General features: G+C 43.0%; 1 protein-coding gene across 4 annotated transcripts in view; it reads left to right on the forward strand.

The window, feature by feature from the left end:
* Window positions 1-13,361, forward strand: part of agbl4 (AGBL carboxypeptidase 4) — a 1,656,729-nt gene that overhangs the window by 1,436,345 nt on the left and 207,023 nt on the right. For all 4 annotated transcript variants that reach the window (XR_011594058.1, XR_011594059.1, XM_070886905.1 and 1 more), the window contains exon 10: window positions 10,732-10,884. Coding sequence is in view for 2 of the 4 variants with exons in the window: in XM_070886905.1 (XP_070743006.1) it covers window positions 10,732-10,884 (153 nt within the window). In the remaining 2 variants the exon portion in view is untranslated. The remainder of the gene's footprint in view (window positions 1-10,731; window positions 10,885-13,361) is intronic.

A 13,361-nucleotide genomic window follows, 5' to 3' on the forward strand; every position in this document is an offset into this window, starting at 1 on the left:
CGTTACTTTATAGTCCCCACAAATTCTGACCATGCCATCGCCCTTGAGAAGCGAAACAGCCGGACTGGTCCACTCGTTGAACTCAGCCGGCACGATGATGCCCTCTCGTTGCAGCCTGTCCAGCTCGATCTCCATTTTCTCTCGCATCATGTATGGCACTGCATGTGCCTTGTGGTGGATGGGTCGTGTACCGGAAACCAAGTGGATCTGTACCTTCGCCCCAGAGAAATTTCCGATGCTTGGCTCAAACAACGACCGGAACTTGCTCAAAACCTGGGCACATGAGGCGTCAATGGACGAAAGCGCTTGGATGTTGTCCCAGTTCCAGCAGATTTTTCCCAGCCAGCTTCTGCCGAACAGTGTGGGGCCATCTCCTGGTACAATCCATAGTGGTAGTTCATGCACCGCTCCATCATAGGCGACTTTCACTGCTGCACTGCCAATTAAAGGGATCAGCTCTTTAGTGTAAGTTCTCAGCTTGATATGAATAGGGCTCAGCTTGGGCCTTTGTGCCTTGTTGCACCACAGCTTCTCGAAGGTCTTTTTGCTCATGATAGACTGACTCGCACCCGTGTCCAATTCCATGGATACTGGAATTCCGTTCAGTTCAACTTTTAACGTGATCGGTGGACATTTTGTGGTGAAGGTGTGTACCCCGTATACTTCTGCCTCCTCGGTTCGAATCTCTAGTTCAGCTTGATCCGCCATGGATCGGTCTTCCTCTGCAACGTGGTGGTTTGCAGGGTTTGCAGCTCGTCTGCACATTCGCTGGAGGCGTCCCATTGTTCCACAGTCTTTGCACGCATTGTGTTTGAAGCAGCATTGATGGGCTCGATGAGCACCTCCACAGCACCAACAAGGTGTTAATTGCCTCGCATTCACGCTTGATGGCGGACTCTGAGTCATCTGAGGTCGTGCAGCTGCAGGCGTGTACATTCTGCCATATGCATTCCTGCCTGAAAATGACATTAGTTTGTGTACAGTACTTGCCGAAGCATCTTTCTACTGCAAAATTTGTTTGGTGTTATCGCTGGTGGACATAAATGCCTGGGCTATCGTTGTGGCTTTGCTCAGGTTCGGTGTTTCAACAGTCAATAGTTTGCGAAGGATAACCTCATGGCCAATGCCAAGTACAAAAAAGTCTCTTAGCCTTTGCTTCAGGAATCCACCGAATTCGCAATGTCTTGCAAGGCGCCTTAGTCCGGCGACGTAGCTCGCCACTTCCTGGCCTTCAGACCGTTGACATGTGTAAAATCGATACCTTGCCATCAGAACACTCTCCTTCGGATTTAGGTGCTCCCGGACCAGCATACACAGTTCTTCATATGATTTGGTTGTTGATTTCACCGGAGCAAGAAGATTCTTCATGAGACCGTAGGTTGTTGCCGTGCAGCCGGTGAGGAGGATGGCACTTCGTTTGGCCGCATTCTCATTCCTTTCCAGCTCATTGGCCACAAAGTATTGGTTGAGTTGCTCCATGAAGGCTTCCCAATCATCACCTTCCGAGAATTTCTCCAGGATACCAATATTTCTCTGCATTTTCGCGTGATGGTTCGTTATCTATTACTCGTCGCCAGTTGTTACATCTCAAATAAAGCAATGTGACTGAGTACTGTAGACTTGAGTAAGTGTGACCTTAGTCTCTTTAGTCTGACTCCAGAGTGCTGCCACAGCATGGGAGGCCTGCTTATATGCAGTGCTCCCAATGGATGCTGGGATCCCTTGGGATTCCAACAGATGCACCCTCTGGTGGTGGTAGAATGCTGGTTACAAGGTTTTGCATACATAACAGTTCTCGCTCCTCGGGTACTGTCTCCCGCCCTTTCAAATCTGCCATCGTCACCCCCTGCTCAACAAACCCATCCTTCAGCCTTCTGGCCTTGCAAACTACCACCCCATCCCCATCCTCCCTTTCGTATCCAGAGTCCTTGAGCGCGATGTCGGCTCTGAAATCCATGCCCCTCTTTCCTGCAACTCCATGTTTAAACTCTCCAACCAGGCTCCCATTCCTGCCAAAGTACTGAAATGGCTCTAATCAAAATCACAAATTACATCCTATGTGACTGTAACCATGGTGCACTATTCTTCCTCACCCTTTTCGACCTGTCTGCAGCCTTTAACACGGTTGACCACACCATCCTCCTCCAACACCTTTCCTCCACTGACCAGCTGAGTGGGACTGGCCTCACCTGGTTCCACTCTTCCTTATCCAGTCATAGCTGGAGAATTTCCTACAATGGCCCAGCTGGAGTCCGGGGATCAGCAGCAGCCAGAGGTGGAGTGAGGAGAGGCCTATAAAGGCTCAGCGGCAGTCCGGGGATCAACGGCCGGAGGTGGAGTGAGGAGAGGCCTACAAAGGCCCAGCGGGAGTCCGGTGATCAGCGGCAGGCGTTGGAGCAGCAGCCGGAGGTGGTGCGAGGAGAGGCCTATAAAGGCCCAACGGGAGTCCGGGGATCGGTGGCAGGCATTGGAGCAGCTAAGTGCAACAGGGTCAGAAGTAAGAAAGAAGTAAAAAGTAATCAAAGGTTGACGTCACAGCCCAGAGGGTAAGTGATTTGCTGGTTGAGTGGTGAGTAGTTTTCTTTTTCTTTATCTTTTTTCTTTTTCTTAGCAGTAAGAAACATTGTCATTGTTGCTAAGTTAAGTAATTTAAGGGTTAAGTCATGGCAGAAGAGCCCAGACCCATGTCATGCTCCTCCTGTGCTACGTAGGAAGCCAGGGATGCTTCCAGTGTCCCTGACGACTACATGTGTGGGAACTGCATCCAGCTGCAGCTCTTGACAGACCGCATTGTGGCACTGGAGCTGGAGGTGGATTCACTCTGGAGCATCCGTGATACTGAGGATGTCGTGAATAGCACGTTTAGTGAGTTGGTCACACCACAGGTAAAGGTTACTCAGGCAAATAGTGAATGGGTGACCATCAGGAAGAGCAGTGGAAGGAAGGGAGTGCAGGGGCCCCCTGCAGGCATCTCCCTGCAAAACAGATACACCACCTTGGGTATTTTTGGGGGAGATGACTCATCAGGGGAAGGCAGCAGCAGCCAAGTCCATGGCACCAGGAGTAGCTCTGCTGCACAGGAGGGCAGGAAAATGAGTGGGAGAGCTATAGTGATAGGAGATTCTATTGTAAGGGGAATAGATAGGCGTTTTTGCGGCCACAAATGAGACTCCAGGATGTATGTTGCCTCCCTGGTGCAAGGGTCAAGGATGTCTCAGAGCGCCTGCAGCGCATTCTGGAACGGGAGCGTGAACAGCCAGCTGTCGTGGTATATATAGGTACCACCGATTATAGGTAAAAAATGGGATGAGGTCCTACAAACTCAGTTTAGGGAGCTAGGAGTTAAATTAAAAAGTAGGACCTCAAAGGTAGTAATCTCAGGATTGCTACCAGTGCCACGTGCTAGTCAGAGTAGGAATGGCAGGAGAGCTCAGATGAAAACGTGGCTTGAGGAGTGGTGCAGGAGGGAGGGAGTCAAATACCTGGGACATTGGAACTGGTTCTGGGGGAGGTGGGACCTGTACAAACAGGACAGTCTGCACCTGGGCAGGACCGGAACCAATGTCCTAGGGGGAGTGTTTGCTAGTGCTGTTGGGGAGGGCTTAAACTAATATGGCAGGGGGATGGGAACCTATGCAGGGAGACAGAGGGAAGTAAAATGGGGGCAGAAGCAAAACATAGAAAGAAGAAAAGTAAAAGTGGAGGGCAGAGAAACTCAAGGATAAATCAAAAAGGGCCACATTACAGCAAAATTCTAAAGGGACAAAGTGTGTTAAAAAGACTGGCGAATGATGCTTAAAAGGTTGACGGTGGATAGGCAATGGCAAGTATTTAAAGATCACATAGATGAACTTCAACAATTGTACATCCCTGTCTGGAGTAAAAACAAAACAGGGAAGGTGGCTCAACCGTGGCTAACAAGAGAAATTAGGGATAGTGTTAAATCCAAGGAAGAGGCATACAAATTGGCCAGAAAAAGCAGCAAACCTGAGGACTGGGAGAAATTTAGAAATCAGCAGAGGAGGACAAAGGGTTTAATTAGGAAGAGGAAAATAGAGCATGAGAGGAACCTTGCTGGGAACATAAAAACTGACTGCAAAAGCTTCTATAGATAAGTAAAGAGAAAAAGATGTGAAGACAAATGTAGGTCCCTTGCAGTCAGAATCAGGTGAATTTATAATGGGGAACAAAGAAATGGCAGACCAATTGAACAAATACTTTGGTTCTGTCTTCACGAAGGAAGACACATATAACCTTTCGGAAATACTGGGGGACCGAGGGTCTAGCGAGAAGGAGGAACTGAAGGAAATCGTTATTAGTCAGGAAATAGTATTAGGGAAATTGATGGGATTGAAGGCCGATAAATCCCCAGGCCTGATAGTCTGCATCCCAGAGTACTTAAGGAAGTGACCCTTTTTTCGGCACGCTTGGAGGCGGACAAAAGCGGCGCACCTCAGGTGAGGGCGCCAGAAAAACAGGTTAGGGAAACTCTAGCCCATTACTCTTACCCTTAGTACAAGTTTGAGAACCAAGAAGCACCGTAACATCTGATTAATATATTTTATTTATCAAAACATTGATACAACCCATTACATGTAATGCCATGAGACTGGTACCATACGTGTCGGGGATCGTAAGCATGTCATCTTGATTGCTCATGCTAGCCTAAGCAAGACGAGGTAAATGTCTCTAAGGCTGTTCCAGTGTACTGTATCTTTGTATGATTAATTACGTCCCTAACATGATGCTATTACATTAGTGCGTCCTATCTATGTCTAATGGATACGTGATTACATTTGCCTAACATGTCACTACGTCCAATGGCATTCCTACGTTCTTCCTCATAACATGCCTGCAGAATGTCAGCGATCTCAGATCATTGTTCTTTCTACATGAGTAACCACACCTGTCAGACGTGGCCTTCACTCTCGTATCTATTCTTGATATATTCCACAGTGAGTTCTATTTATGCTTTATACTCCCTTCTTACACCTGGGCTACATGGCACCATGCCCACTCGTTACGATTCCTTTCTCATCTCTTCCCATAGACTGTTATTGGGTCCTGCTTGTCACAGCACTCAAACACTGACCTCGTCCTGATTAACCCCTGCAGCTATTACAGAATTGGTTTACTATGACTATGGCTAGTTTACCGAGTGTGCCTAGCCTTACGCCACCATATGTTCTTTGTTTTGTATCATTACATGAATATAAGTTGTGCCGATTGAAATAAGTGACTCTGATTATACCCATTAATTGGTACATTTTATCTTACTGTGAAATACCTTTGACACAGTTGACCACTCCATCCTCCTCCAACGCCTCTCCACCAATGTCCAGCTAGGTGGGGCTGCACTCGCCTGGTTCCATTCTTATATATCTAATTGTAGTCAGAAAATCTCCTGCAATGGCTTATCTTCCCACTCTCACATCGTTACCTCTGGTATCCCCCAAGGATCTGCCCTTGGCCCCCTCTTATTTCTCATCTACATGCTGCCCCTTGGCGATATCATCTGAAACCATGGAGTGAGTTTCCATATGTATGCTGATGACACCCAGCTCAACCTCTCCAGCACTTCTCGCGACTCCTGCTTGGTATCTAAATTGTCAGATTGCTTGTCCGACATCCAGTACAGGATGAGCAGAAATTTTCTCCAATTAAATATTGGGAAGACCGAAGCCATTATCTTTGGTCCCCACCACAAACTTCGTTCCTTAATCACTGACTCCATCCCTCTCACTAGCATCAATCTGAGGGTGAACAAGACTGTTCGCAATCTAGGTGTCATATTTGACCCTGAAATGAGTTTCCAGCCACATATCCGCAGCATAACTAAAACCACTTTTTCCACCTCTGTAACATTGCCTGACTCCGCCTCTGCCTCAGCTCTTCTGCTGCTGAAACCCTCATTAATGTCTTTGTTACCTCTAGACTTGACTACTCCAACTCACTCCTGGCCAGCCTCGCACATTCTTCACTACGTAAACTTGAGGTCATCCAAAACTCAGCAGCCCGTGTACTAACTCGCACCAAGTCACGCTTAACCATCATCTCTGTGCTTTCTGACCGACATTGGCTCCTGGTTAAACAACGTCTCGATTTCAAAATTCTTATCCTTGTTTACAAATCACTCCATGGCCTTGCCCCTCTCTATCTCTGTAATCTTTTTCAGCCTCACAACCCCACAAGATGTCTGGGCTCCTCAAATTCTGCCCTCTTGAACATCCCTCATTACTACTGCTCAACCATCGGAGGCCATGCCTTCAACTGTTTGGGCCCTAAGCTCTGGAACTCCTCCCCCCTAAACCTCTCTATCTCTCTTTCCTCCTTTAAGACGCTCCTTAAAACCTACCTCTTTAAACAAGCTTTTGGTCATCTGCCCTAATATCTCGTTTGTGACTCGGTGTCAAAATCAGTTTTGTCTTGTAACACTGTTGTGAAGCGCCTTGGGCTGTTTTACTATGTTAAAGGTGCTATATAACTAAAAGTAATAATAAAAAATAATGCAGTTTATGATAGAAACCAAACTTGGCCTCATCTAGTGGTAACTTGGTCTGCCTTCAGAGAGATTGAAAAAATACACATACCTAAGACACGGCGATCTAGTCCACCTCACAGGAGAGTTTCATTGTTCCATTCAAGAGTTCTGTGATTGTACAAGTAGAAATAGAGAAAGGCACGGACCACTTCCGGGAGCACCTACCATCACTGAACCCAAGAAGGTATCTATAGCAGACCTGAATTCATAACAAGCAAACTGCAAGACATACAGACATAATTTTAAAACATCACACAAGGAAGCAAGTGACTGCTTAATTTGGCCCTGCTGCTGAGCTTTCTCTGTTTCAAAGCAGTATTGCTCATTTCCTTATGGGACCAGCGAGTATGTTGCGTCGCAAACCTACATCAGTGGCTTCTCATCAACCACCATTTCTGCTGTCCAACCATCATCACTATTCTATTCCTCAAATTGTTCTCCCTCCTCAATGTACTATGATCTTCTTCCAGAGTGCAATGTTCATATTCTGTCTTGGTGCCTGCTTCATGGAGAGGTGGTGATAGTTGGTTATCTGGTAACTGGTGTTTCTTGACTTCAATTACAGGGTGATTGTACTCTTGCTTTATGAAAAGAGCAGATACACAATGAATGAATAAGTACACTTATTCAGCGGGCACTGCATTATCATTACATGCTCTATTAAGTGGTTGGACACAATCACTTTCTGTGTTGTACAATCACTGTGTGGGTATCGTGTAGAATGTCATGCAAATCATAGACTGTTTGAATAATATAGAATGAACCATAAGTGCTCGACTGTCATCTAAGCTCCGTAGATCTCACAACTTTCAAGCTATTTCTCCCAAATTACTCAGCAATAGCTTATTCATATGGCGGTCCATGGAATAAGGTATTCAGGTCCACATGTTCCACCTTGCACACTCTGATCATGTGCCAGTTTTGCCTCTAACTGTGAGCAGTATGAATTGAGACACAAGGCTAGAATTTCCCCAAAGCCTGCCAGCACGCGATTGCCGCCCAAAAAAATCTAAAGCTGGGAAGATAATCGCCGGCGAAAACTTCCCGTTAAAAAATTAAAAAGTCCGCCCAGCGAAAAATATGGGCCTTGCAACCCCAATCTGGGTGGAAAAGTGCAATTTCGGCTAGATTGGGCGGTGCCTAAAAAAAATGACAAAAAATTTAAAAACCTATAAAAATTTACACCGAGGCTGTGGGTTGGGCCTAACACCAAAAAAAAGAATAAAAATAATTTTTCAAAAAATCCCCAAAACATTTCCAAGACTTTTTTTTAAATGAAATCACCCCAACAGATTTTGAAAATAAATAGTAAAAAACCAATCACTTCCCTTTTTCTTGCAGACCTACGTAATCCTCGTGGGCGTTTCGTAATTTTTTTTATACTTACCTACGGGTCCCCGCTCAGCCAAAGATTGCGCCAGGGCGATCTGTGGACAGTGCACGCCTGCGGTCCTCTCCCCAGTGGGACTTCGAACTGCCGGCGTGCCTCAGGTAGGGAATTTTTCGCCGACCCGGTTCTCAGTCAAAACGGCCAATACCAGTGAGAAACCGGGCGGTGAAAGAGTGCAAATTCTAGCCCTACAGTGATTTAGTGCTTGAAAATTCCTTCCAATTTACATCATCTCTCCCATCATGACATATATAATGTAATTTGCATAACCTTGGTATTTTCACGAGCAATACATTTGCTACATTGTTGTTAATACTTCTTTGCTTACATTTTCTACAGCTGCAACTTGCCATGATGTCCTGTGCTTCTAATTTACAGTAGTATTCGTGCCACAGTACTCATTTAAGTTTATGTAATTTTTTGCTTCCTTCTGTCCATGTCCTTTGAGTTGTTAACAGTATTCACTGTATAATGACATATTCCCACACTTACCTTGCCCTTTACATATTTGAGGAGCAATTCTCCCCAGTCAAATATATTCTTATAATACTCAATTACATAATTCACAAGGACTTGCAATTGGTGCCAAAACTAGATTGTTTCCTGATAGCTTTGATCTGTTTTCTAGGATTATTTTGCAGTTGGATTAATACACTTTCTGACATTTAAACTATTTAAGTAATTTGTTAGCTACTTCATAAATGATATAAGATCATTATTTCAGGTGCATTGTGATTATCTGCTATTTTTTAGTTGAAGTTCATTGTTCCCATTTTCATGAGTTGCAAGTTTCATTATTCTGATATGCATTTTTCAGAAAAAAATAGGAATTTTGACCTCTGATTTTGAACTGTACAATATGAAATATTATTATTCGTTTGAGTTAATTAAAACTGCAGCAGCAATAAGTGGCTATATTACCTGGTGGTTTGGTCTCTAATTATCATTCAGCCAAAGTCAACATCTAATAAATATTAACTTATTCCCAACACAATTCCCTTGAAATAGAAAAGAAGGAAACTGTTTCCTGTTCAATAGCTTCTGCTATATTTATCAAATTTAAAAATAATTCATTTTGATCAGTTGATTCCTAATAACATATATCATCCAAATATTATCCCATTATATCTGACAAAACCATTTGAGGTAATTTGTTGAAGATGAAGAAATATCTGAGACTGCTATGTAGTTCATTTTGACCTTTTATAATATTAGAAAATTAAGTTCTAAGCAGAAACAAATGTAATAGGTCTGTAAAAAAAGATGAATACAATCCTTTAAATCCATTTTATCTTTAATTCATCAGTGTGCATGCTTGCAATTTGACATATACAAGTCTACTGTCAGAACTCCAGATATTTTTAAGAAATGGTGTTGCATATGAAATATAAATAAACTGTGATGTGTGAAAATTTAATGTATCCTTGAACACATCCTGAATTAGCTGAGCTTATGAACATACCCTTTGTATTTTATCTGTCTATGCTGTGCTGTACTGTACCAGAGGCGGGATTGCACTTTATATTTCAGATTTGTCCTTTTTCCATTACCTGAGGAAATTTGCCGATTATAAGAGTTTTACCTCTATTAAGTCTGAATCTCCTTCAAGCTACTGATAGACTGGCCCTAACAGCAGCCGCTTTACTTCTTTACAGGCACCATCCATCAGCCTGACATGGCTGCCGATGGGCCAGTCATATTGTCTATATTTCATACACAAACATCAGAGCTGCTGACAGCACTTTGCACACTAGGAAATTGCTTCTGCTGTGAACTGAATTTAAAACAGAGTTGCTTGTGCTCCAGTATGTGTTTATGACCCTTAGGAGTAGAAGTGCTGTCGTGAATAGATAATGTCATGATGTTCATGTATAGTATCTATCACTTGTTTTTGAGCTACAATTTTCAGTGCAGTTCTTTTTATTGATTAGAACTTCAGTTTTTTTTTCATTGCTTCCAACTAAAGCAGTTTTATTCTGATAAAGAGAACTTGGGCTTTTCAAAATCTGGATTTTACTTATATATGGTGACAGATAATGCTGAGGAGGGGAAGTTCATTATTTATTACTCAAAAGTTCATAACAAATATATTAAAAAGGGTATTATGTAAAAATCCTGCATTGCAGAACCCAGTCCAGTGATGTAGAAAGCTCAATATCGCTGTTGATATAGATACAATCTTAATGCATCTGCACTACTTTCCAAGATAACTGATGAAAGAACATTGGAAAATGTGTTATGAGGAAAGCCTATTTAAAAGCAAAGGAAAGTACTTAAAAAAAGAGAATCTTTTTGTATGCACTTTATGTAAGATTTCTTTATGTTTTTATAATGAATGTGAGTATGATAAAATAATGTTCCTGTTTGGCTCATTGAATAAAAATGAGCACATTATCCTCTGTATTTGGAGTCCATCATTTTGCAGGTAATTACAGTTTCAGTAAACTCTCTCCACAGCTGATGTACAAGCGACACTTCTGGGAATTAAGCATCAAGACGATTTCTATAAAGTATCTATTGCATCATTTCATATTTCACCCCAAACCACAAAATTATGATTTTAATGTGACTGTAAGTTGCAATTCCCTTAAAATTCATACACCATACTATCCTCAGAATTTCACAGCCAACCAGTTATCACAGTTTACTTTGCTTCCCAGTTGGATTAATCTTCCAAAGCCTTGACCTTTATTTATTCAGGAAGGCAAAGTTAAAGTGTTTTCATAAAACATTGCAGCCTTGGAGCTGGTTTATGTATTTTCAAGTTACATTTGGTATTGACTTTTATCCTCTCCAACAGAAAGCAAGCATGGAATTCTACATTGACATCCATGCTCATTCAACTATGATGAATGGATTTATGTATGGAAACATCTTTGAGGATGAAGAGAGGTTCCAGAGACAAGCAGTCTTCCCCAGGCTTCTTTGCCAAAATGCTGAGGATTTTTCTTTTGTAAGCAGTTTTCTTTAATTACAAGGATTGTTATTTAAAGAGCTTACCAGATTTTTACAGATTTGTTTTCACTTCAGCAGAGGTAATTTTCTTAGCTTGAGGTTTTGCCTATTTATTTCAGAAATATTCATACATCAGTATTGTGTTTCACAATTATTGGATATGTCTTTGCTAAAGTAACTCCCATTACACAATAATAATAAGTAACCATGGGGAATAATTTATTGGGATCTTTCGTATAGCTAAATCATCAATACATTTTTTAAGATTTAGCTATACGAAAGGTATTTCTGAGAAAATTGTAAACATGATCACAAAGAATACATTAATGATTTTGCTAGAAGTGCCGACCAGAGGTAATCCTCATGTTGCTACACATTCCTTCCCCCATGTCATTCTTAATTAGAATTATTCCAATCAGAAAGACGTTGGGTATTAGTAAAATGATTCAGACTTTGGGAATGTTTTATTCACATTTGATTGGATTTGTTTATGTCAAAGTAAATATTTTCGCTCAGATCTTGAAATTTCTTGGGCCCACTCCACTGGTCCAAGTATGGTGAAGCAGAACACCCATCACCCTAACCTAAAGTTGATGACTCCAAACCTGAATTGTGGGGATGTGGTCATTTGCATGGCTGGGGCAAATGCATTGGACAGCAAGGAGGCTACAGTGATACCAGCCCTGATACACCCTTGGAAGGTGGAGTAGCCCACTACTGCTCCATCTGGGTGTCCAAAGATACTTTTGAGCCAAAGATAAACCCTAAAAAAATGCTTGAGCTCCCAGAAGAGCCTTTGTTCTTGCAGACTAAAGTTAAACACCTGAGTTTAATTATCTTAGGTACATATAGCTTTTAGGCCATTCTAAAGCCACAAGAGAACTTATACCAACTCTCGGCTCGTGTGAGTTGAGTTGAAGCTACTGATGACATAATGTGTAAAATGCCCATGGCCTCCCCTCACTGGAATTCAAAGCAGCTGTGTTAACTTGGTGGAATCCTGATGTAACCAAGTTTTGTGTCAGATTTCTGCCCCCTCCCAGGCATAAATCATCTTTTTCTCCCTCTTGGACCCCAGAAATTTCCAGGCCTCAGTGTTTATTGTGTAAGGGCATAATTCTGCCACCTTCATATAAGTGTTAATGTACTTATTTAATGTATTATTTTTCACAAAGTTACCCGACAGCATTCTCATTAAGTGGGATGGAAGTTAATCCTTAGGCTGCTGACACTGCCACTCTTGAGTTGGCTGCCAGAAAGTGCATGAATTGACCTAGCATACTCAGCTTCTAATTTTCATTCTCTTATTTAGCAGAGGAATCTCCAGTGTAGATGAGAACATTAAATGTACAATACATTAAGTCATAGACCTCAATCCAACAACAAGCTACATTTTTCTACAAATGGGCAGTGGAAAATTGACATGTTAAGGCAGCTATGTTCTGTTGAAGTACTGTGTTGGCCTGTTTCCATGAGGGGTATCTGGTGCTTTTTTGTTTGACTTTTGTTGTTATTTTATATTTTACATAAAAACATAAGGTGATCAAATTTCTTCGGTCCTTTCAATGTAAAAACACCATATTCAGCGAATGGAAATTAGGATGTGACCCAATTATATTGGTTCGCTACCCCTTTTTTGCCTGTCGAAATTTCTGGCACATAATACACCCATCCACAAATGGGTAAGCGCATGGCAATGTGGGAATTCGATTATATGACATCATTCTCACATTTGCAATGTTGGGGCACAAGGGATGCTTCTGCGTCCCTGGTGCCCAGCGTTGCTAGGACAGCAGAAGCATATGGGCTGGATTTTCCGCTCCTAGTTGCCTCTGTTTTCACCCCTCCAGGGCAGCAATGGCAGTGGTGAGCTCGTCTGGGCGGGTGGCCAGCTTCCAGCACCCCGCCAGGGTTTTCGGGGCCAGTGTCAGCGGGGCATGGATCATTACTGCCTGGAAGAGGCGAGCCGGTATGCAACGCCCCTGGTTGCGACACCGGATCGCTGTTTGCCTCCCGCCCGATCTGTAGCGCTGCGTAGAGCGACGTGCTAGGACCACCTGTGAAAACGTGCCTTCCACGCTGTAGCGGCTGCAGAGCGGTAAGTAATGTCGACCTCACGTAAGTGTGATTGTTTTTTATTTAATTTTTTTGCGATTTATGTAGTGGTGGCGTGAGGTATTTTGGGGGAATATTTCTGGTGTTTTTTTTCTGTTTTTTTTTTTCTCCCCAGGCCTCTTAGAGCACTCCGAGGCCATTCTTTAGCTCGGGATTTGCACATGCTAAGCTGGCTTAGCGCCCTAAGAGAGGTGTGCAATGCCTCCCTTGGCGCTCCGTCCCACACTCAGGGCCCAGCTGCCCAATTTTGCTGACTGAGGCACAAATTTTTTCCAGGCGGTATCAGGACCACCCCACCACGATTAACGGCCTGAAATCTTAAAAGCCGAAAATCCAGTCCATAGTGTATGACTGTAGCAC

This window comes from Pristiophorus japonicus, chromosome 8 (genome assembly GCF_044704955.1).
Source record: "Pristiophorus japonicus isolate sPriJap1 chromosome 8, sPriJap1.hap1, whole genome shotgun sequence".
NCBI classification, from domain to species: Eukaryota; Metazoa; Chordata; class Chondrichthyes; family Pristiophoridae; genus Pristiophorus; species Pristiophorus japonicus.